The sequence below is a fragment of the Microcaecilia unicolor genome, chromosome 10 (assembly GCF_901765095.1).
Source record: "Microcaecilia unicolor chromosome 10, aMicUni1.1, whole genome shotgun sequence".
NCBI lineage: Eukaryota > Metazoa > Chordata > Amphibia > Gymnophiona > Siphonopidae > Microcaecilia > Microcaecilia unicolor.
The window spans coordinates 16,016,663-16,043,110 of record NC_044040.1 but is presented as its reverse complement, the minus strand read 5'-3'; the positions used below and the strand labels follow the sequence as shown (position 1 = coordinate 16,043,110).

General features: G+C 42.4%; 1 protein-coding gene across 1 annotated transcript in view; it reads right to left on the bottom strand.

Moving 5' to 3' along the window:
• Positions 1-25,604, bottom strand: part of EXOC4 (exocyst complex component 4) — a 635,584-nt gene extending 609,980 nt beyond the window's left edge. Inside the window, exons 1-2 of the mRNA XM_030216046.1 lie at positions 25,460-25,604; positions 3,214-3,403 (exon numbers count right to left, since the gene is read on the bottom strand). Coding sequence (XP_030071906.1) covers positions 3,214-3,403; positions 25,460-25,539 — 270 coding nt within the window. The 5' untranslated portion in view covers positions 25,540-25,604. The remainder of the gene's footprint in view (positions 1-3,213; positions 3,404-25,459) is intronic.
• Positions 25,605-26,448: the final 844 nt, after the last annotated feature.

Below are 26,448 nucleotides of genomic sequence, written 5' to 3'. Positions count from 1 at the left end.
AAAGATTTAAAAAAAAAAAAAAAGTACAAATCCATTTCTAAGCAATTGGGTTCAAATTCATATTATTTATGAACCCTTCAGCGCCTTCTGGATCAGAATACAGGAGATATTGCGAGTGCTATTAGCACTTTTTTCGCCATCACAAACCCAGTGGTTCAAGGTATGAGTTTTTCATTTACTATCAATGGCTTTTTCTTCTTTTCCTCTACTTATTTTGCATATCCAATATGGATCCGAATGCCTCTTAGTTACACTGTCTCATATTTCTGTAAGGCTAATTCGCCACTTTATTTATTTATTTATTTATATATCACCGTTTCAATATATAAAGCCCCTAAGGTGAGCCAATTTATAAATAAATATATTTATTGTTCCACTCAAACATTCTACTATGTCTCATTTTTTATTTTTATTTTTATTATATAGGCAATCGTGCCTTGTTATCTGCACGCTATTGCGGCAACATATCGGTAAGACTGTTTATCTATCTCTTAAACCATATATATGGCTTTTTATTTAAAGACACACACACTGTATCCGATATAGTGAATATACCTACACTAAAAGTTCCTGCAACATCCTTGGATACATACATTTCTAGCAATGATCTGAGATATATATTTATAGAATTAAAATTATTTTTATTATTTTTTTATTTTTATTTTTTATTTATATATGTGGATGTATATGTATATACATGTAAAGAATTTTTAAAACAAAATTGTTTAGTTATATGCATTAAAAGCCCATCTGGATAATTTTCATTAGAAATTAATTGTATACCTTGAATTATAAAATGAAATTCATTTTTATCTATATGATGTCTAATTTTCTATGATTTACATTATGCATATTTTTCCTCTGGTTGTTGTTTTACTTTCCATATGATATATCTTTGATAGTTTATTGTTATCATTTTCACTTTTGACACACTTTCTATGTTTTAAATTTAAATGCGATGCATCCATCATGTTATATTATATCAACTATTAATGTCTTTTATATATGTATTAATAATTTTTTATATATGTATTTATATGTTTATTTAAACCCCTGAGGCAGGCGCCTTTGTTAGCGCCGAAACACGGCCCCGTGTCGGGTCATTGATCAATAAAATACTCCTGTTGTCCTAGTTCTGAAGGCCCAGTGTCGCTTTTTTCTTTGGACTTGTTTACTTGTATACTGTAGTGCCCTCTCTGTCTGTATTTTATTTATTTATGACATTTTTACCCCACATTAGCCCGAGAGTGACTCAGGTTCAATGTGGCTTCCATAACAAATGATTAAAAGAATGATACATATTAAAAAATTACATAAATAGATTATAAAGTACAAAAGCATCTGATGGTTAAATTGTGACCGCTGTACAATTAGGTTAATTGTCTCATCCATTCATGACAGAGAGATGTCCACAGCACGAACGAAACATCATCTGCATCGGTTTCACTGGGAGCCTTTCAGATGTTTCATGGAATTTGAAGAATACTTTCTACAGCAAGGGGGCACAAACTGTGGGTTACAACTGCAAATGGGCTCACGAATTGTGCAGCCCCCCTCCCCTCCCAAAACACACTTCATAACAATCCAGCGCCATAATTAAACCTGGGTGGGCTCTACTGTAGATGGTGGATGAGAGCAGCGTTGGCTGCAATGCTTTAGGAGGATCAGGAGCAATAGCATGGATATAAAAGTAGGTTAACCCAAACAGAAGAGTTGCTATGGATCCATACGAGATAACAAACCAAAGAACAGAAACAGATCCTAGATGAAGGTCACACAGCAAATAATTGATTAAAAAGGGTACTCCAATGTGGCCACATTCTGCCCAAACTTTTGACTGTGCTGTGTAGTGGAAATGCTGCCATTCTGAAGAAGTTCAGCAGCTCTGTTTACAATTATCTGGCCATTGGGGGAAGTTTGGTATAAGTCCCCATTAGCGTTACTTCTGACACAGCCTTTGGGCAAAACATGGCCACGTCGGGTTACCTTTTTGAATAAATTACTTGCTGTGTGACCTTCATCTGGGATCTGTTTCTGTTTTTTATTTATTTTATTTGTTGCATTTGTATCCCACATTTTCCCACCTATTTGCAGGCTCAATGTGGCTTACATAGTACCGTGATGGCGACCGCCAATTCCGGTATGAGAAATACAGAGTGGTATTGCATTAAAGTTCATAAGTGACAGAGTAAATTAGGTGGTCAAAGAGGAAGAGTAGGGTTTGTCCAGTTCTGGTATAAGTTTCTTTGGGGTATAAAGGTAGGTTTCCAGGGATTGTGTGCTTTCTGCAGCTGTGTTGCCAGGGTCTTGGCCATAGAAAGTTGGATAAGCAGGAAAACTGACCCACTATACATGCCCCAAAGATAATACAACTAGGAATGATTTGCAATTCGTTAATTTCTTGAAACAAACAAAACTGAAAAGCTTAGCTTTTCTCTGGGATTTTCAAAGGGAAGAAGATTAATACACTCAGATTTCTTCTATTTATCCAGGTTGCTTCAAATTGTTCAGTCCAAACCTAACCTCATCTGATTCTGGGGTTTTTTTTAAACTTTAACTTTTATTTGGCGCATTGTCAAGGCACAACAATGCATGCAAATTTCTATATACATTTCTGTATATAACATTACATCCTTCCTGAGTAATCAAATCCAATCCATACCAATATCGGCTCTCTATCGCAACATTTAAACCAAAGGGAGAGAAGATTCCCTCTGTGTCCCTCCACATCCTGCTGTGAACCAAAGTCCACCTCCTAAAACCCATTCCCAAGTTTCAAATCCTATTCATACATCCTCTTCCACTACTCAAATACTCACAAATGACAATATTGGGTGGGGGGGGTTGTTTTTTTTTTTAATTAGCATGTTGATGGAAGAATAGTTTCTTTAAATAGCAGAACAGATCATGAATACCAGTTTGTAGCTATAGAATTTTGTTTATTTAGATATGCTTTACGCAATTGAATGCTGGTAGATTCAGTGAAGATTTCAGTTATAGTTTATTATATTTTTTGTGATGTGTTATTTTTTTCTTAGGGGGCTGTTTTGTGTAGAGGCTATTTTGTCAAGGGTTGTTTTGTGGGAGGGGCCCTTTTGTCAAGGGCTATTTTGTTACTAGGGTGTGAAATGTCAAGGGTTATTTTGTTACAAGGCTGTTTTGTCGGGGTTCTTTTGTCAGGGCTCTTATGACTGGGTGCCTGCGTCCAATTACCTGCTTGATCTTGTTGCGCGAGTTGGTAATCCGTTCTGTGATGCTCTGGTAAGTACGAATGGCTGTGGTGAGCTCTGTGTAGTGTTGAACAATCAGCTCATCCAAATCACGGTCACACTTATCATAGGCTTCCTCCAAGCGGCCTTTCTCCGTTTCCCGATCCTCCACATCATCACTGGTAGACAGTGTCCTACAAACCGCAGCCAGAAACGAGAGACACACAAGCCATTGGGATGAACTAGGTGGCAACAATGATGAAAAAAAACTGAATACAGAACTTGAATACAGAACTTATGTTTCACTTCTACTAAAGAAGATCTAATTCAAAGCAGATTGTGAACAATAAAAGAGTATAATTAATACAACACAGCAGAAATAAAACTCAACCATAAAAATCATATCAATTAAAATTATTTTAACCTTGTTCTAAACATCATTCAGCTTAATAAACCATGTTAATTTAAATTCATATCATGTCATCTCTTAGGTAGAATTTCAGTAGCAATGAGATTTTTAATGCTTTGGTTTTATTGTACATTTTGATGTTTATTGTGGGTGTTATTTGTAAACAATCAAAAATTCAAAAAACAGTATGGGCTGTAAACCCTACAAAAGGTAATCTAATACTATAAGAACTGGAAAATAGCCAACCAAATTCTCAAAGGATTTGTACAAACAAATATCAGTAATGGTCAAACAAGTGGGTAATACCCTCAGAAACCAAGGTAACTACCAAGTCTGACCAACAAGCTATGCTGTAGCTTTGAAAAATTTATTGCACTCAGTAATGTTTTGAGTATTTATTTCCAATTTTGAAAATTAGTGGTGAAATATACCTTATGTTATTTTTAAACCCCTTAGAATATTGAGGTAATGTGGGTTATAAATCTTGTAAATACATAAAACCATGATGCGAGATCACAAAAATGCTAGAAGAGCAAAGAATTTATTAAAAACAAAAATGATAACTCAATCTAATGCTTATGGAAGTCAATACAGGAGCCAGCACTGCAGCTCAAGATGCCCAAAATTCAGGTCTCCCACTCAGACGGGGGTACTGATACAAAGCCGTGTCAGTGATAATGTCCTCAGACCCTAGAGCAGGCATGTCAAAACTACAATCCTGGAAAGCCAAAATCAGACAGATTTTCACCCTGTCCCTAATGAACGAACACAAGATGTATTTGCTTGAAATGTAAGCAGTGCATGCAAATATATCTTGTGACTATTCATTACCACTTAACAATACTAAATACCTAAATGTTAGTCTTTATTAACCAATACTTTAAAATGCCTACAGTAAATCATCTTTACACCATCCCATCCCAGCTGTTAACCCTAAGGAACATTCGCCAACAATAAGCACAATGAATGAAATCTTCCCTCTGCCAACAGCTCCCTCAGTTCATCAACCACATCATGCAAAGACGATGAACCTCAAGACCTTAAAGATAACAGTCCATTCTTATGTTCCCAATCAGTCAATTTGCAAGGCACACGTAATAGTATGGGTCCTCAACAGAATACGTAATACACTCATCTGAGCGCATTGCAACAAACTTGTTCCGAAGAGAAACCCACTTCTGGGACAGAGCCGTGTCAACGCTCGAATAAAACCATTTGCTTAACTATTCATATCAGCAGCTTGAGTACAGGTTCTCCAAGACCGACATGACATCATGTTTCACCTAAACAGGCATCATCAGGAGACAGAACTATGAATAAATATTACAAACAAAAACGAGCAATTGACTTTTTATAAACCCAAACTAAAATACCCAAACCTCAAAATCTTACAAATCTTACCTTACTGAATTTTTCAAACCATTTGGACCACACTACCGTGGAGTAACATCAGTGAGCAGCTAACCCCCCATTGGTAAGCACTGGATCCACCCTCTGGAAATGATCCTCTTATAGCCTTCCATCAATTAAAGTAAAAACCAATCAACTTCCTTGTTTAACCCCACAGGTTCCACAGTGTCTCACATATAACTCATTCTTTGTTCCTTTTGTAGAAGAACCTGCAAGATATCCTCCTCCCCGCCAAGACACAACCTGCAAGAGCATTACAAATTTCAAGTCATCTGGATCATGTTGTGCATTAATCCAATGGGAGAATAAAGGCGCCTTCACTCGCTGGAAGTGCCAATCGCTTAAATGTTAAGCAATTCTATGCTTGATCAGACAGATCTTGAGGTTCGTTGTTTTTACATGGTGTGGGTGATAGGTTTAAGAACTGAGGGAGTTGTTAGCAGAGGGAAGAATTCATTCATTGTGCTTATTGTTGGTGAATGTTCCCGAGGGTTAACAGCTGGGATGGGACGGTGGAAAGATGATTTATTGTATGCATTTTAAAGTATCGGTTAATAAAGATTTAACATTTATGTATTTAGTATTGTTAAGTGGTAATAATTTGAGTTGTATTGAGGTATACTACCATTTTATAGATTGTGAACCCAGTTTTTTGATTTCATGGACTATTCATTAAGGAAATCCAGAAAACCAGATTGGACAGTGACAACACCTCTGCCCTAGAAGGAGAGAGAACAACCACTGGCCTTCAAACAAAGCTTCTTATAGAGCACTTGGCCACTACAGAGGGTCCAGAAAACCAGAGTGGACAGTGATTTAACTCCTCTGCCCTAGAAGGAGAGAGGACAACTACTGGCCTTCAAAGAAAGCTTCTTAGAGAGCCCTTGGCCACTACAGAGGGTCCACGATTGTTCAAGTAATCATCTGAATAAAGGCAGAAAGGATAAACAATTTAAATGTGGAATACATATATGGGTCTCAGACTCAGCTTGCTGCTTTTAATGGCATAATAATATCAAGCAGCAGTACACCCTGTGCTTTCTTACAAATGTATTAACTGAGAATCACAAGGAAAACAACAGATAGAGTGTCTGACTAATATAAAATTGAGCAGCTGGGGGAGGGAAGGTTTTACAAAAGCAAAATCACAGGCTCTGCCTTTCCATATCATGATGTTACATCAGTTGTGGTCTGCTCTGCTCCAGTGGGGGTCCTTTCCTGTTTATGTTTAACTCTTTTTTATTAACATGAACACAAGAATATGTCAATAGTAAAGCAATCAACTTACATTGTCCTGGTTCACTGAGTGACCTCAACGTTAATTACAAAATTATGTTTACTATTATTGTCTTTCTACCACCTAACTTACACCCAAACCTTCCCTCCCCCCCCCCCTCTTTCTTTCCCCATCTCTGCCCTTCCTCTCTTCCCTCCCCCCTTTTCCTTATTTCTTATTGCCTCAGGGATACTTCCATCTCATCAACTTCCCAACAAGTACCATGGCCTAGCAAAAAAAAAAAAAAAGCCCACAACAGCACACAAGTGTCTCTAAGGTTCAGAGGTTCAACAAATGGCTCCGTGCCCCTGGCGTAAGTGTCATCCAGAACGGGGGACAACACTGTTGAAATGGTCCTTTCCTGATTAAAGATCTCCCACTGAACTTCACCTTCTAATTAAATAGAAGAAAAGCCCCAATGGGGCAGCCTACAGAACAGCTGACGGCATACAGGACTGTACAAGCCACATTACAAAAGACAAGAAAAACTGCTGAGGAAAGAAACAGGCTGGTTAAAAACAGACACAAGAAACACCAGTGAATTTAACAAAAGACATCAAAAGACAGACAGACGCCGAAAGGGGAAAAAAGTGAGAAGCACTTCTAGAAACATTTTATTTTTGGTCATCTACCAGACCACATTGAGCGCTAAGCTTTCCTAATGGTAACAGACTAGAAAGAATCTTTTAAAGCAGAACTCTCAGAGATCCCTCTCCAACCACTACAGCAAACAACTGCCCTGTCCTCAGATGTGCTCACATCCCAGTGGCCCTGAAGGTCGACAGATGAAACCAAAGAACTGGGCATGCAACTGCATGGGCTACTACTAGGCCATTGGCGACCTTCTATCACCAGCACGTGGGGGGGGCTCTGTTTGTAAGAAGACTTTGCAATGGAGTTACTGTATATACCATCCTTCCACCAGAAGGTGTTTCTCTTGATTGTTTTTCATCACACCTACATTTCTCATGTCCTTTCAGAGGTCATCTTGCTTGATATCATTTTCTATTCTGTATATGTATATAGATCAATAGATATAGATATTACAGATACACACACATATAGTAACATAGTAAGTGATGGCAGATAAAAATCTGTACGGTCCATCCAGTCTGCCCAACAAGATAAACTCATTTTACTTGATATGCTATATTTTATATATATATACCCAAGTTTGATTTGTCCTTGCCAATCTCAGGGCACAGACTGTATAAGTCTGCCCAGCACTCTTCTTGCACTAAAAGTTCTAAAGCTAACGTTAAAGCCCCTTAAATTTACCCTCCAGCCCATCCCTATCAATTCAGTCACAATCAGGGCGTAGACCGTAGAAGTCTGCCCAGCACCAGTTTCGCTTCCCAATTACCAGCGTCACCACCCAATCTCCACTAAGATTCCATGGATCCATTCCTTCTAAACAGGATTTCTTTGTGTTTATACCACGCACGTTTGAATTCCATTACCGTTTTCATCTCCACCACCTCCGGCGGGAGGGCATTCCACGTATCCACCACCCTCATATGCTTCCTTGCCAGAGCTTGCTCCTCCACCACTCTAGTGTGCATCTACCTCCCGCTGTGATCCTGTTATTTCTCAGACCCCGATTCCCTGCTATTCTCTGGACCCAAGTCCCTGCATTGCTTTTGAGGTGGTCTGCCCAGCCTCCAATGACCCAACTGTTGTGAGGGTGTTCAGTTACGAGAACGAGAGGACATGAAATGAGATTGAAGGGGGGCAGACTCAAGAAAAATGTCAGGAAGTATTTCTTCACGGAGAGAGTGGTGGATGCTTGGAATGCCCTCCCGCGGGAGGTGGTGGAGAGGAAAACGGTAACGGAATTCAAACATGCGTGGGATAAACATAAAGGAATCCTGTTCAGAAGGAAAGGATCCTCAGGAGCTTAACCGAGATTGGATAGCAGAGCCGGTAGTGGGAGGCGGGGCAGACTTATACGGTCTGTGCCAGAGCCAGTGGTGGGAGGCGGGACTGGAGGTTGGGAGGCAGGGATAGCGCTGGGCAGACTTATACGGTCTGTGCCAGAGCCGGTGGTGGGAGGCGGGGATAGTGCTGGGCAGACTTATACGGTCTATGCCAGAGCCGGTGGTTGGGAGGCGGGGCTAGTGCTGGGCAGACTTATACGGTCTGTGCCCTGAAGAGCACAGGTACAAATCAAAGTAGGGTATACACAAAAGTAGCACACATGAGTTGTCTTGTTGGGCAGACTGGATGGACCGTGCAGGTCTTTTTCTGCCGTCATCTACTATGTTACTATGTCAATGTTGCTGCTATGTCCATTACTGCAAACACAGGCACCGGCCTCATATATTGAGGGCTTGAAGGCTGCTTCTGGCCAAAGTCTGTTCTCCTCAATCTGTTGCCAGGGTACCTCGACCTTCTTGCCTTGTCCACGGACCAGCCGGCTCCTCATTCCAGGGCCCTTCCACTGATCTACATCATCACAGCTTTGGTACATAGAACTGGCAAGAAGGGGTTATATGCTTACAAAGCTTGTTGCTGGATAAACAGTGCTGAGTAATTGCTGAGGCGCATATGCCAAAGTAAAATCTGTGCACAGTGATCATTTACCCAGCAAAGATCAGAAGGAAATGTGCGGCCACGGGGTTCAATAAACAGATGCCTTTACTGCACAGCACGTTCACTATTCTCAACTTAAGCGTTATCTTTATTTATGCACCTGCTCTGTTTACAGAAATCATTCAACCATATAATTAGCAACTGCAGCAACACAGTAATACTAATTAAAGGAAGGAGGAGCCATTCTTACAGGTGCACAACTTGAAATGCAGCAAGTTAAAACAAAAAAAGACCGCACAGCATAAAAGAAAGGCCGACGTGCATCTAGACCCTGGCAAGCCACCTATGGGAGGACCAGATGACCCACCAGGAACCAAAACAGACATGCTTGCAACCAATATATTTGTAATAGCTAAAGATGGTTCCAATTATTTGCATTAACACAACATTAACCCCAGGCCTGAAATCTTGTGAGCATAAATTAACAGCTAAAGGTTGTCATGTGAGGCCATTACACCAGTGCTTCTAAACCTCTTATTTTGGGGCACGTTTTCAAGCTTGCTTGATCCTGGAGGCACATCAAATCAAACTTCACAAAGTTGTCATATCTGCTAGTCACTGGCCACATGACAATGAAATGTCAGATAATATACTTAAAGAAAAAGTACAGTATTAAGCCTGAAACGTAATTAGATTGAGATTTAAGAGAAGCGTATGTAGTTCAATCGTTTAAAAACACCACCCTATTTGTCAGACAAGTCAGAGTGGTTTCCATATTCATAAAATAATACAAATCAGAATCGAATGCCAATTAAAATAGGAAAGTGATAGACAACACATTCACCCTAACAAGTTAGCTAAAGGAAAATAGTGCAAAATATATTATCAACATTCTTCCTTGCAAGTCATCTGATCCCCTGTCTCTACTACTACTACTAATGCGATGAAGCTACAATGTAGTAAATTTAAAACAAATCGGAGAAAATGTTTCTTCACCCAACGCATAATTAAACTCTGGAATTTGTTGCCGGAGAACATGGTGGAGGCAGTTAGCTTAGCAGAATTTAAAAAGGGGTTAGACGGTTTCCTAAAGAACAAGTCCATAAACCACTACTAAATGGACTTGGGAAAAATCCACAATTCCAGGAATAACATGTATAGAATGTTTGTACGTTTGGGAAGCTTGCCAGGTGCCCTTGGCCTGGATTGGCCGCTGTCGTGGACAGGATGCTGGGCTCGATGGACCCTTGGTCTTTTCCCAGTGTGGCATTACTTATGTACTACTTATCACTTCTATAGCGCTACAAGGCATACGCAGCGCTGTACATCACACATAAAAAGACAGTCCCTGCTCAAACAGCTCACAATCTAAGTAGGACAGACAGAACAACTAAGAGGTAAGGGAATTAAAGGAGGGGATAAAAGGGTACAGGGCAAGTGAGTAGAGGTTAGGAGTCAAAAGCAGCGTTAAAGAGGTGGGCTTTTAGCCTGGATTTGAAAACGGCCAAGGACGGAGCTAGACGTACAAGGTCGGGAAGTCTATTCCAGGCATGAGGTGATGCGACCCTGTTATTTCTCAGACCCAGATTCCCTGCAGGGGACGTGACAGGATCCAACGCAAAATGCTACTCAAACCCTTCTGATGTCCACAACTGGTCAATGAACAGACGATCACCAGTTCACACAAACAGGCAGCACTCTTTCTCCCAACCACCCCAAAACAGCCAGCACTTTTTCCTAACCTTCCTCCCCAAGAAGCAGCACTACTTCCCCCCCCCCCCCCCAAACAGAAATAACTTTGTCCTCTTTGGATCCTTGTACTGGCAGCACTAGCCTCCAGTAAGTAGGTGAAAAAGTCTGCCTGAACACTGTAGTTGCCTGATATGTGGCCTGACAACAAAGCCAGAAGGTTCGCCTCTGCCCAATGGCAAAGGGCTACAAGGGAAAATCCTGGTGATATAGGCCACTGCTGTCATCATTCACATCACTCTGACTGCCCTTCCCCGGATGAGAGAGAGAAACTCCACCAGAGCCAAAGAAACTCCCTGGGTCTCCAGGTGTTTGATGGAACAGAGGGAGACCAACACCCCTGCACCACTCTGCCCAAGCAATGAACACACCAAGAGAGAACATTTGCATTAGAAGTCACAACCATCCAATCAGGCAGGTCCAGCAGAATCCCCTGAAGGAGGTGCCCAGGACAGACCTACCAGGTCAGCATACGTTAAACCTTGAGAGGGAGCAGCAGGCGGCGGTCAAAGTCCTGAAAAAGGCTGCATATGGGCATGGGCACAAACTCAAGGGACCACTTCCAGGGTTACCACCATAGACCCCCCCCCCCCCCCAAAAAAAAAAAAAAAAAAAACTGTGGGTGTTTATGGGCTGCAGCTTGCCTGTGCACTCCTCTGTGAGAAAAACTGTGCCTTGGGCCATAATGAAATGGACTACCCAGCCCAAAACACTCCAGGAGCTGGTTAACCTGAGAGGTGACCACTGTGGAATCTGTTCATAATCATCCCAGAAAAGACAATCATCCAGGTAGGGATAGACTCAAAAAAGATATAAAGGAATGTCATGGCCGTGCCCTGGTTTCAGGCTCTCAGTCATCTCGCCCCCTGGTGGCCAGGCCTGGTGGCTGCATTGGATTGTCAGTGTGCTGTTTCCCGTTCCAGATTTCAGCCTAGTCCGGTCTGGATCTTCCAGACTGCCAGACTTGCTCTTTTTGTTTGAACCTGCACAGCTCCCGTAGTTGACTGGTGATTGCTGCAACTGAGCCTCAGCTGCTGCTGGGCTTATTAGCCATTCCAAAATCTTTCTGCTTTGCCTTTGCATCGCCTTAGGCCCTGGTTTGTTGGTGCTTGTTGCACTTCAGCTTTGTGTGGGTTCTTGCCTGAAACTCTTGTCTGTTTTCAGTTAGTCTGTGTGTAGTTAGATTAGGTTGTGGTTTGGTTTCTAGTCTTGTTTCTGGGTTATAGTTTTGTGTTTAGTCCTTGTCTGCTTGTGTCTTAGTGGCTGCTCTGCAGCTTTCAGTTCTGTGTCTTGTTCCCTGTTTTAGTGGCTGCTTGCAGCTTTCAGTCCTGTCCTTTAGCTTTTCCTTTCCCTGCCTTGCTGCCCCTGTATTTTCCTTTGACCCTCAGTCCCTGTTCTACCTAGTTGGGATCCTGTTCCTGCCCTGTCCTATAAGTCCTGCCGGCCGCCTGCAGTCAGGGGCCCAACTCCTGGTGAAAGGTGGACAAGTGCAGGTGAAGCCTAACTGTTTGTCAGAGCTCTACCCTGTCTCTGGTGTAGGGTGGTTTTGCCTGCCGCTGCCGCTTCTCGGCAGTGGTCCAAGGGCTCACAAACCTAGTTCCAGCTTTGAAAACGTGACAAGGAATTTGAAAAGGTGCAGAGAAGGGCAACGAAAATGATAAAGGGAATGAAACGACTTCCCTATGAGGAAAGGCTGAGAAGGTTAGGGCTCTTCAGCTTGGAGAAAAGGCGGCTGAGGGGTGATATGATAGAAGTCTACAAGACAATGAGCGGAGTAGAGCGGACAGATTTGAAGCGTTTGTTTACACTTTCAAACAACAACAAAACCAGGGGACACAAGATGAAGCTAGAATACGGTAGATTTAAAACAAATAGGAGAAAGTTTTTCTTTACTCAGCGTGTAGTTAGACTCTGGAACTCGTTGCCAGAGAATGCAGTGATAGCAGCTGGCCTTACGGAATTTAAAGGGGGTTTGGACAGATTCCTGAGGGAAAAGTCAATTGAACATTAATTTTTTTTTTTTTTTTTTGGGGGGGGGGGGGGGGGGGGGTTGCCAGGTTTTTGAAGCCTAGATTGGCCACTGTCGGAGACAGGATGCTGGGCTTGATGGACCCTTGGTCTTTCCCAGTATGGCGGTGCTTATGTACTTATGACTTAGCATCACCAGTGAGCTGTGAAAACCACTTTTTCAGGCTAGTTTTTGACCTTGCAGATTATTAGGTCACATAAAGCAGGTTATGTGTGTATGAATCCTCTGATCCTATTAAATTGATGAAGTTTTTTTTTTTTTGGTACACCACTGTGATCTTTGATTAAGTCTAGCGGTTTAGCAAATTGCAATAAAACAAAAATTACTTTCGAAAATATGTGAGGGGCAGTCACCCATCCAAAAGGAAGAGCCCAAAACTGAAAGAGACAATCCATGACACAAATGTGCAGGTAGCACTTGTGATTTGCCCTTATCAGAATATGCAGATAAGCCTCCGACAGATCCAGGGAGGTCAGAAACTCACCCAAGTGCACAGAGGTAATCTCCAAGCGTAGAGTTTCCATCTGAAAACGTAGAACCTTGAGGCAGGCATTTACTCCTCTGAGATCAAAGATGTGCTTAAAGAAACCCTCTTTCTTTGGGACCACAAAATAAGGAAATTTGTCACCTATCCTACATACCCAGATCTAGCAGATGTTTTAGTATGAGCATGACAGCCTGTTGATTTACAGCCAAGCCACAGGGTGAGACCACGATGGTATCAGGCACCAGATGAGCAAACTCTAGGGTGTAGCCCTGATGAGGACCCATTGGTCCAAGCTAATGCAGGCACCCTCATGGCTGAAGAGGACCAATCTGTCCCCTATCCAAGCCAGTGAGGGGCCCAGTGTACCCTCATTGCAATCTTCTGCCTGAACTGGAAGTCCAAGGGTCCCCTGTCCTTTTGGAGCTGCGAAAGAGCTCCTGCTTGAAAGGAACTGCGATCTTTTTAGTGACCACTGTGACCAGAGTGTTCACCTTGTGGAAACTCCAATACCTTTCCACCTCTGTCTAGCACCTTAAACCCCCCAGGAGGACCCCCATCTTGGGCCTCCCAACCTACCACCATCAAGCAGGAGAGCATCTCATAAAGGAGGAAGTGCTTGGGGGGCTCCAAAAGGCAGAGAAAATGCAGCAGGAGCTAACATGGCAAGCTCGGCTGATAAAAAAAGAAGCTTCCCCTCCCCCCAAAACCTCTCTACTACTACTACTACTACTATTTAGCATTTCTATAGCGCTACAAGGTGTACGCAGCGCTGCACAAACATAGAAGAAAGACAGTCCCTGCTCAAAGAGCTTACAATCTAATAGACAAGAAATTAAATAAGCAAATCAAATCAATTAATTTGTACAGGAAGGAGGAGAGGAGGGTAGCTGGAGGCGAGTGGTTACGAGTCAAAAGCAATGTTAAAGAGTTGGGCTTTCAGTCTAGATTTAAAGGTGGCCAAGGATGGGGCGAGACATAGGGGCTCAGGAAGTTTATTCCAGGCGTAGGGTGCAGCGAGACAGAAGGCGCGAAGTCTAGAGTTGGCAGTAGTGGAGAAGGGAACAGATAAGAAGGATTTATCCATGGAGCGGAGTGCACGGGAAGGGGTGTAGGGAAGGACGAGTGTGGAGAGATACTGGGGAGCAGCAGAGTGAGTACATTTATAGGTTAGTAGAAGAAGTTTGAACAGGATGCGAAAATGGATAGGGAGCCAGTGAAGGGTCTTGAGGAGAGGGGTAGTATGAGTAAAGCGACCCTGGCGGAAGATGAGACGGGCAGCAGAGTTTTGAACCGATTGGAGAGGTGACTAACTGGGAGTCGTAAATGGACTATTTCTGAAGTCGTAAATGATCTGTTACAAAGGGGACAGAGGGAGACGGAAGTAATGCTCTGCTGCTAACTCCCGCAGGCAGTGTAGCACTGGCCTGCTGGCGTGCCCAGTCACATGACTGATGCACACAGGCCTGTCGACCGTGGCCCAGGGCTCACAGAGCTTGCGTCCCCTCTCCCAACACACTCAGCATAAAAAAAAAAGAGACAACAATATTAAGACAAAGAACAGGAAATCCAGAAGTAAGACCCAAAAAGGCAGCAGCAAAGCCAAACTACAGCCAAGTGGAGAGAGTTCCCACCATTCAGCAGCAATTGAATGCAAATGTATTTAAGCTATTAAATATGTTTTGGAAAATCACTTTGTAAAATTGGTGCTGTGGTATAATATGAAGCACCAGTGAGGAACAAACAAGATTAAAGTAATAAAATGTAGAAGAAAACTGCAAAAGTAGTTAACAGTTAAATGAGAAATTTAAGAACCCACTGCTCACACTATTGATTTCCCCCCAGGTTAATGGCCACTTCCCATTTAATTCCAATTTTTGTGAAGCGCTCACAGGAGATTAAAAGGAAACCAGAAATGGTAACATGCCAAATTATAAAGAACAGCTCATAAGACAGAACAATTCTATTCTGAATGAGTAGGAAAGAAAACACTGTATACGCTCAGAACTGATAAACTTGAAACAAACTACCAACATTTATATTTCAGAAGCACATGCACCAACAGAAAGTAATAACCCCATATCAATTAAAAATGTAACCGTTAACACAATTCATTTTCAAATAATTTTAAGCAGTGTCTTCAGGGCTCTTACGAATAGGGTTACCATATTTTGTCCCCCAAAAAGGAGGACACATGCCCCACCCCACCACACACACCGCCCCCTTTTACGCCCTCGCTCCGCCCCCTGTCACACACCCCGTCACCCCCTCTCCCTGTCACCTTACTACTGCCCTGGTAGTCTAGTGACCTGACGGAGTGTGTGACAGGGGGAGGGGAAAATGTGACAGGGGGCAGAGCGAGGGCGTAAAAGGGGGTGGCATAGGCGCCCGGTATAAGAGGCTTGGGGAGGCTAAGCCTCCCCAGCCGCAATCCCCCGATGCTCCGTTTATCCCCTTGCACTCCCTCACAATGTGATTTTGATCGCCCATCGCTGCCGGTAGCGGCACACCAACCTTACAACAACTTGCTTCGGGGTTTCTCGGACTGACGGCATGATGTGCCCCGCCTCCTCTGACCAGCCTTCCTTATGATACGTCCAGCCCTCGCTGAAGCAGGAAGGCTAGCCAGAGGAGGTGGGGCACGTCATGCCGTCAGTCCGAGAAGCCCTGAAGCAAGTTGTAATAAGGTTGGTGTGCCGCAGTCTCTATAATTTGATCAGCTCGCGACGCCACCGCTACTGACAGGCTCTCCACTCTCTCTCTCATTCCCCCCCCTCGATGCACCGTTTATCCCTCGCAGTCCCTCCCGCGCATGGGCTACCAGTGCACGTTTGGTGTGCTGCAGGCTGAGCAGTATGGAGTAGCTCAGACGAGGAGAAGAGCCATTATTCTGGCAGCAGCTCCAGGAGAGAAGCTCCCATGTTCCCATCTATATATGGTCATTAATAAAAGGAGTTCATTATGAACACTATCCACCCTAAAAGGGTGTTTTGTGGCTCTACATGAGAATTGTGATGATATGATCCCTTGTTTCATATTGTTGACGGTCTGCATTTTCCGTATGGTGGTATATTGGTGTATTAGGTCTGCCCAGTGTAATATTTATGGTACAGTAAGGTTATGGGTGTGTTTTTGCACAAAGTTGTGCATAGTGTTTTGCAGTTGAGCGATTGTGCTTAGAATATGCTTTGAGCAACCACTTTATTCTTTGACATATGATACATATCTAATATCTAAATTTAATAAAAGGTATTAATTGTGATTATTTTATTTTTACTTATTTTTTTTTACTGTGTGTTGTGAGACAATTATGGATGTAAACCCCGCCCCTGGCCCCACCCCTAACCCCGCCCCCTTTAGCCTCCCCAAACAGTTGGGCCACCGACCGCCTATGGTGGGCGGTGTGTATGGTTGGGCGGGGCATGTGTCCTCCTTTTTGGGGGACAAAATATGGTAACCCTATTCAGAAGAGCCAGACAAACGGGCAGATTGGCAAAACCCGCCCGGTTGCCCGGACATGTCCTCAAAAAGAGGACATGTCCGGGTAAATCTGGACATATGGTAACCCTACTTCTGAAGCACATTGCAAATAGTTCAACCGATATTACCAACCTAGCACTGGAGATAATTTCATAAATCTTTACATGCAAAACATATTTTAAAGGTGGAAAATAGCTCTTATACAACGGAACAAATGTATGCATAAATTAATAAACACTAAGAATGTAAACTACATGATTGCTCCTATTTTTATGTAAGCTGTAGAGGCCAACCGAATTTCATTTTTGGATTCAGCACTGAAACAGGCCCGAAATCCAGTGTATTTTTGGCTGAGATCGAAATTCTGCCCCTCCCCTGCCCGTGATCACTCTTTGCCCCCCCCCCTTTCAGGTTGCTCAACCACATGTAGGCCCTTCCTGTGCCTACCTTAAGAAACCCTGGTGGTCTAATGGCCTCTTCGGGGACAGGAAGTTGTCCAAACCTTTTTTAAGCCCAGATATACTAACTTCTGTTACTACATCCTCTGGCAGAGAGTTCCACTGCTTAACTATTCTTTGAGTGAAAACAATATTTCCTCCTATTTGTTTTAAAAGTATTTCATTGGATGTTTCCCAACAAAAATTAAGCATTAGAAAGGTAATTCTAATCTCAATCCTACTTTTTGGTGGCATTCAATTTTACAGATTCATAAATTTGAAACCTCTGTTGCAGACAAAACAGGCGAGACATGTTTTACTGCTAAAACTTGGTCTCATGTGGATAATTATCTGAAATCTTATAATTTTAGGTAACTTGTTAAAAAAATTCTCTTTCTCTCTCTGTTTGAATTCTGTTACAGTTGATGTTATTACTTGATGTTATTGATTATTTATTATTTATTGCATTTGTATCCCACATTTTCCCACCTTTTTGCGGGCTCAAAGTGGCTTACAATACATTATGAATGATGGAAATTACATTTTGTTACAATTCGGTTATGGATTACATTGTGAAGAGTTATACGAGACAAATCAAAGTATCGTTAAGGAATGTATCAATGGAAAAGAACATTGAAACATTGGTAGGAAAACAACGAGAAACTAGAGGGTCTGAGGACAATATATAGCATATAAAAACGAATAACCTATGGTATACATTTTCTGTGATTAAAGGTATGAGTGTGGTGCGATTTCAGGATTGAGAATTCATAAGTGGATGTGTTGATGTATAACGGAGCAGTGAGTGTGGATTTTATATGTTTTGGTTCTTTCCGTAGATTTTATCAAAAAGATGTGTTTTCAGTAATTTGCGGAAGTTGGTTTGTTCGTAAATCGTTTTCAGGTTGCGCGGAAGTGTGTTCCAGTACTGCGTGCTCATGTAGGAAAAGGTTGACACGTGTAGCGTCTTGTATTTCAGGCCCTTGCAGTTAGGGAAGTGGAGGTTGAGGAAGGTTCGGGATGATCTTTTGGTGTTTGATAAACTGGTTGTCTTTTTCTAAAACCAATAAAATTCTTGGACTTAAAAAAAACAAAATTTCAATACAAGAGAGAGATCTACAGAATATACAGGTTTTTCAGACTAATATAGTGAAAGACTTGTCCAACTTGAGGAGGAAAACTGAATTTTTCTAGGAGTAATAACCTCCGATTTCTTAAGTTTCCTAAACAATTTGCAGTTACCCCTCAAGATATACTTTTAAAATATATTAAGGTAATATTGGGGGTTGCTAAAGAAAGTATTCCACTTTTTTCACAAGTGTATTATCTGCCTACTAAACCAGTAACTAATCAGTAAGCTCAAGATACGCAACCACTGGATGTTTCTGCTTTGTTCGAGTCTTCAGATACTGATTTAGTTACTGCGTCAACCATGGTGGCTACTGTGGTGTTGGCGCCTGATAAAACTTGGTTAACGAGAATGTTGTTGGTTTTTTTAAATAAGGAGAAGACTTTTTTTGGGATTGAAAATTCAAAGTTTTCCAGATGTTTCCAGAGACACCCAGAATATCGGTGCCATAAATAGAATCCGGGGGATAGTGCCAAAGCAGAATGTATATTTGACAAGAAGCACATCAGAGCAGCCATTTTACAAAAGAAAACATTCAAAAAGAGCAGAATAACTTGGGGCTACTTACAAGCAAAGAATTTTGCTACTTGTACGTATTAGTGGTGGATTTTATAAAATGTTACCATTCTATGAAGGCGAATAGCCATCTACTTTCCTTTATACAATAGGTGCCTTCTGGAGAGTTACATATAGAGGGGCATTTTCGATACTGCGTCTAAGTTAGACTTTGGATGTTTTGCGTTAATCGTACTAAATCTAAATAGGAAACATACCCATTCTCAAAAAAAAAAAGCCTCTTTCCTTTGCAAATACCGTTTTGAACAAGGTTTTGTGCTTTGTGCATTTATCTTTTCAGGCCATTTTTTAAACAAAAAAATCACAAGTTAAAAACGGCAAAATCAAGCCACTGGGATGTAAGAGGAGCCAGCATTTTTAGTACACTGGTCCCCCAGACATCCCAGGAGAGCAATGGGGCACCCTAGGGGACAATGCTGTGGACTTCATATAAATGCTCCCAGGTACACATCTCACCGTTGCTCCCTTACCTTGTCCAAAATCCACTACCCCCAGCTGTACACCAATACAACAGCCCTTATAGATGAAGGGTGCTCCTAAATGTGGTACATTGTGTTTCTAGTGAGTTTTGCAGGGCTCACAGTTTCCACCACAAGTGTAACAGGTAGGGGGGAGGTATGGGCCTGGGTCCACCTGCCTACAGTGCACTGCAGCCACCACTAGACCAGGGGCATAGCCAGACAGCCAAATTTGGGTGGGCCTGAGCCCAAAATGGATGGGCACAGAATTCAGTCCCTCCTGGCCCCCCTCCACTCTGCTCTCTGCCTCTCCCCCTACCCTCAAACACAAACTGTTAAATACCTGAGCTGATGGGGATCCCCAAACTGCACTAGCTGAAGATTTCCTCCTCCTCAGGCAGCCAGTGCTCTTCCAAACAGCAGCTGGCAGCATTTGACTTGAGCTGACACTGCTGCACAGTAGTCCGTACATGCTCAGTGCTTCTGCATGGGTGAAAACTGAGCATGTGTAGAGGGGCTGATATGTGGTGCCAGCTGCTGTTTGGAAGAGCATTGGCTGCTTGAGGAAGAGGAAATCTTTAGGCTTTGGGGATTCCCACCAGCCACAGCAAGAATACCACAATTTACGCCACTGCACTAGACTACTCCAAGCACCTGCTTGCTGTTCAAATAGACCTGAGTATTACATCTGAGGCCGTCATAGAGGCTGGTGAGCACTATTTTTATTCATATTTTCTGGGGGTGGGAGGGGGTCATCCCTGAATCCCTCCATTGGTCATTTAGGGCACCGTTTTGTGTGTTATTCATTAGAAAAACAGGCCTAGACCAAAACGTTGAAGTTTTCACCCTAGACATTTCGGTTTTGTTCCATTACGGCTGTAAAATGTCCCAAGCGTTAGACCCGCCCTAATCCTGCCTTTGAAACGCCCCCTTGTGATATGGACACACTGCAGATAGACATCTGCAAATCAGGTTTTGAAAATATCTATTGGATGTTTTGAGAAGAAATCCATCCAAATTACACTTTTGGGGAGGACAGTTTTCTCTTTTGAAAATGAGCCCCATAGGCACACCGTTAGAGAATTATAAGTAATGCCACACTGGGAAAAGACCAAGGGTCCATCGAGCCCAGCATCCTGTCCACGACAGTGGCCAATCCAGGCCAAGGGCACCTGGCAAGCTTCCCAATTAACTCCAGAATACACTCATAGAGTAGGTAGTGGAGACTAAAATGATTTCTTGACCTGTTGCTATGATAAGCATAGTGAATCTTTAGTTGCACTAAATGGAGAAGGGACCCCCGTAGAATCAACAACTCTACCAAGCTGAAAGGACAATATCAACTAGAAATCCTGTAACACGTAAATAGCTTACCAGCCAGATTCAGCTATCTGCCTCATCTTAACTAATGACAGAAAAAATCCTCCGATACAGCATTGTACACAACACCTTCTAAACAAAATTCTCCCAAAAAACTTTGTAATAGAAATTCTGTTGTGCTCATATCATAGAGTGGCACCAGCCCAAACATTCAGGTGATGATAGCCAACTGTTTCAATTTAATCATTGCACAAAATCATTAAAAAAAAAAACAGCTGAAACCAAATACTTCAAAAACCCTGAATAATGCCAGTTCACCATTAGTACTGTTAAAGTACTTATCTGTGTGGTGACAGTAAATAAAGAACAGTTGCAAAAGAATTTTCAGAGTCTTTTTATCCTTTTTATTGGTCCGCAACATGGACCATGTTTCATTTTGGCTGCTTCAGGGAGACCACAAGAAAAATGTTGGAACTCGCTTACACCGCTACTAACATCAAGGCACCTCCTTTGTGTTATTATTTCCCCTTTATTGATGTCCTCATCTTGACTAGGTCAATGCTGTGTATCAGTGACAGCTGGGAACTGTTATGAGGGTCCACAGAGATGCCAAATTATCCATTCCAGGAGAAAAACATCTTTGACCTGTCCTGGATTTCTGTCAATCTCATTCTGGGTTATTATGAGACCTGCAGTGCTCATTTCAATTGGTAGAATCATGGACTACAAATACTATACACTGCAACCAGGACAGGCCAAAAAATCTTCCTCCTGGAATGATTAGCTTGACAGCTCTGGATCCAAGAGGCTGGATATTCAGGTGTCAGCCATCTCAACAAAGGTAGTTATTATGTTATCCCATGTTTTGAGGCAGGCTCCTGGGAGTATACTAAACAGAAACTCTTGTAAGCTCATGGACCCAAGAAAAAAGGGAGAAAAAAATGACAAATGTTATCTTACGTAAGAAGTTTTATCGCTTAGAATTCATCCTCCAGAGGCAGCAGCTGGCATATATTCTTGGAAGAGCAGAATGGAACTACAAGACTGACTAAATGGACCAGATGTGCTATTTCTACCTTCACCTATTATAGCAGCATGTAAAAGCAACATACAGTAGCTACAGATCAGCCAGACTGACTCCCTTTCCATAAAGATAATTCAGGCAATTAATAAGAAAGAGATTTAAGCGTCTTGAAGTGAAGCATTAGCAATGATCACTATGATGTTGTAAAAAAGCAGCAGGCACCTGCCAAATCAACTGTATTTGCTGCATTTGTATCCCACATTTTCCCACCTCTTTGCGGGTTCAATGTGGCTTACATTATGCCGCAATGACAATCGTCATTAACGGTGTAAGAAGAGCAAAGTATTAATACAATTAAGGTACATTAGATATGAAGAAAATTGGAAACAAAGAATTAAATAATACATCTCAGATATGCAAAATATAAGGTAGAGTATGGTGTTAAATAATAACAGTATGATTAAAGTAATCAAATTAGGAGTGCAATGTTGATTAGTTTTAATAGAGATGTGATAGTGGGTCTTTATGAAGGATTCTTATTGTAGGTCTCGTTGAATAATTTAGTTTTCAGAGATTTATTTATATTTATTTATTGCATTTGTACCCCGTGCTTTCCCACACAATGCGGCTTACATATTTATTATTTATTTATTGCATTTGTATCCCACATTTTCACACCTATTTGCTGGCTCCAAGTGGCTTACAGACATAATCATAATCATTTCGTGATAACAGGTACAATTCTTATAGTTTGAATGTTGGTAAGAGAAGATAGGCATAGTCATTTCATGATAACAAATACAGTTATTACCGTTTAAAGATTAGGTAAGGGAGGATTGACGGAAAGTGTTAGGTAAGTTAGAGGTGAGCTTCGGTAAGTGTATGGATTGTTGAAGTAGTTTTGTAGGCTATGTATTTTCCTTGTAGGCCTTTTAGTAATTTGAAATACGTGGATGTGTATTTTCAAAGCACTTAGACTTCTAAAGTTGCGTGGAGGGGCATAATCGAACGGAAACGCCTATCTCCATGGGCGTTTATCTCCGAGAACGGGTCCGTGAAGGGGCGGGCTGAACCGAATTTTCGAAAAACATGGACGTTTATCTTTTTTTTGAGCTGGGCGTTTTTGTTTTTCAGCGATAATGGAAACCGAAAGCGCCCAGCTCAAAAACGAATAACTCCAAGACATTTATTCGTGGGAGGGGCCAGGATTCATAGTGCACTGGTCCCCCTCACATGCCAGGACACCAACCGGGCACCCTAGGGGGCACGTTTACAAAAACAAAAAAAAGGTAAAACAGCTCCCAGGTGCATAGCACCCTTCCCTTGTGTGTTGAGCCCCCCAAATCCCCGTCAAAACCCACTGCCCACAAGTCTACACCATTACTATAGCCCTAAGGGATGAAGGGGGCACCTACATGTGGGTACAGTGAGTTTGGGGGGTGGTTTGGAGAGCTCCCATTTACCAGCACAAGTGTAACAGGTGGGGGGGGGGGATGGGCCTGGGTCCACCTGCCTGAAGTCCACTGCACCCCCTAATAACTGCTCCAGTGACCTGCATACTGCTGCCAGGGAGGTGGGTATGACATTTGAGGGTGAAAATAAAAAGTTGTGAAACGGCATATTTTGTGGTGGGAGGGGATTTGTGACCACTGGGGGAGTCAGGGAAGGTCATCCCCGATTCCCTCCAGTGGTCATCTGGTCATTTAGGGCACTTTTTGGGTCCTAATTCGTGGAAAAACAGGGTCCAGGAAAAGTGCCCTAAATTCTTGCTAAAAACGCATATTTTTTTTACATTATCGGCCGATAACCACGCCCCAGTTCCGCCTCCACCATGCCTCCGACACGCTCCCGTCAACTTTATTCGTTTCCTGCGATGGAGTGCAGTTGGAAACGCCCCAAATCGGCTTTTGGTGATACCGATTTGGGCGCCTTTGCGAGACGAACGTCTATCTCCCGATTTAGGTCGCACTATAGGCGTTTCTCTCTTTCGAAAATAAGCTGGATAGTAACCTATGGAACTTTGCAAGTCTAAGTGCTTTGAAAATGAGCCCCAAAGTCATATAATAGAAATTTCAAAGCATTATAAGATGAGCTTGATAGTTGATCTCCGGAAGACTATTGTTCCTATAAAGTGAACAACTCTCTAACATAAGAAACAAGCTGTTGCATGATTTATTGAACTTTCGTAACCGTATTTATATTATTTATACACTTAGGCCACAGGAATAAGCCTGCAGGGTAGGGCAATCTCTGCTTCTACAAAAAGAGAAGTGTGGTAGCCGTGTTAGTCCACTCTTAAGGTTATCAATAGAAATCAAACAAAATAAAACATGAAAGGTAAACTGAAAGGTAACTTTAAAACCATACAAGAACGTAAGACCTTTGAAGTCAGAATGATTAATATTTTAACACCCAACAGAAAGGACTTAACAAGGACCTGGGGTTCCTAGCCCATTATAAACCATAAAGCTGTATGTCTCTGTTGATCACCCCACCCCTCACCTATCCACACCCATCCTGTTAGAATATCAATGATATGCTTTGATGTCCCCATGCATACCTCCGACCCACCCCCCATCCTCCCACCCTGTCAGACTGTCATAGTAATGCTTGAATGTTTTACCTTATATACACTGTCAGCTAGCACATTTGCTTATTTCCGATCTGAGGAAGAAGGGCAACCTTTGAAAGCTAATCAAGAAATGTATTAAGTTATGTCCAATAAAAAAGGTATCATCTTATTTTCTTTTCCATGTTTTATTTTGTTTGATTTCTATAGATTCTACATGGAATGTTGCTATTCCACTAGCAACATTCCATGTAGAAGTCGGCCCTTGTAGATCACCAATGTGGCCGCGCAGGCTTCTGCTTCTGTGAGTCTGACGTCCTGCACGTACGTGCAGGACGTCAGACTCACAGAAACAGAAGCCTGCGCAGCCTTCTACATGGAATGTTGGACACTAGCAACATTCCATGTAGAATCTCCAATAGTACCAACATTCCATGTAGAATCTCCAATAGTATCTATTTTACTGTCATAGTAATGCTTGAATGTTTTCACTTATATACACTGTCAGCTAGCACATTTGCTTATTTCCGATCTGAGGAAGAAGGGCAACCTTCGAAAGCTAATCAAGAAATGTATTAAGTTATGTCCAATAAAAAAGGTATCATCTTATTTTCTTTTCCATGTTTTATTTTGTTTGATTTCTATAGATTCTACATGGAATGTTGCTAGTGGAATAGCAACATTCCATGTAGAAGTTGGCCCTTGCAGATCACCAATGTGGCCGCGCAGGCTTCTGCTTCTGTGAGTCTGACGTCCTGCACGTACGTGCAGGACGTCAGACTCACAGAAACAGAAGCCTGCGCAGCCTTCTACATGGAATGTTGCTAGTGGAATAGCAACATTCCATGTAGAATGTCCAATAGTAGCAACATTCCATGTAGAATCTCCAATAGTAGCAACATTCCACATAGAATCTCCAATAGTAGCAACATTCCATGTAGAATCTCCAATGGTAGCAACATTCCATGTAGAATCTCCAATAGTATCTATTTTACTGTCATAGTAATGCTTGAATGTTTTCACTTATATACACTGTCAGCTAGCACATTTGCTTATTTCCGATCTGAGGAAGAAGGGCAACCTTCGAAAGCTAATCAAGAAATGTATTAAGTTATGTCCAATAAAAAAGGTATCATCTTATTTTCTTTTCCATGTTTGATTTTGTTTGATTTCTATTGATATACAAAAAGAGAGAAATGCCGCAAAGATGGCAAACTTAAAACGCTATTTTGACAGATAACAAATAGAAACAACTATCCGGATTCCAGCGGTGGCTGCTGGAAAGCAGAGAGACCTGAATTTCACACCCAGCACCGGTTTCTCGCCATTTTAGAGCCCCCCCAAAAAAGCCACTGGGCCCCATCTCACCTGATCACCGAGATCAGCAGCCCGGAAGGGTCTTTGCTTTTGCCCGCCGGGGTCCGGTATCTTCCTGCTTCTCCGGCCATCACGACAAAAGTCTGAACCCAAAACACTCAGCAACAAACTAGCCCGCTAACCCGCTTCCGTACGATGCACCCCGGAGAGAGCCAATCCCCGAGACTCCGGAAGAGGGGTACGCCAATCAGAGCGGGATAGAGGCGGGCTTATACGTCAATGTTTTGTTTCAATGAGCTGAGGACGATGCGCTCAAGGGTTCTCTGGGACGTGGAGTTTTATATTTAGACGGAATTATCCGAGGTGAAAGATAGAAGACATCGAGCAGGACTACGATACCCACAATGCTGGGGAGACGAGCGCCTGAATAACTTCATTGTAATAGCGGTTCGTTGACAGGTGGCAAAAGCTGCTGTCGTTCAGCGTGCTGAATTGGGGTAGGGGGTTCCCTTTAGGTGTCATCGCCCTCCGTTATTATTGGCAGAGATGCCAAGTCTCGCTCAGTTGAAAAGTTTCTCACTCTCACACATTCTTTGTGCTCGGTTTTTCACACAACAGAGCTTCAGTACCAGTGCACTGATCTTGATCACTGCTTTCATGAGAGGGAAGCCTTAGAGCAGTGTTTCCCCAAATCCAGTCCCCAGTCGGCACCTAACCGTTGTACCTCTATCCAGGAAATCTAGACTGCCTCAATCTTGATTGACTGCACTTTTTGTCCTTTAGATTGTAAGCTCCTTTGAGCAGGGACTGCCCTTCTTTGTTAATTGTACAGCGCTGCGCAACCCTGGTAGCCCTTTAGAAATGTTAAATAGTAGTAGGATATCCACAATGAATATGCATGAACTTGATTTGAACGCACTGCCTCCATTATATGCAAAGCTCTTTCATGCATATTCATTGTGGATATCCTGAAAACCTGAGTGAGGGTACTCCAGGACCGGACTTGAGAACACTGCGAGAAGTAAAACAAGTGGTGCAAC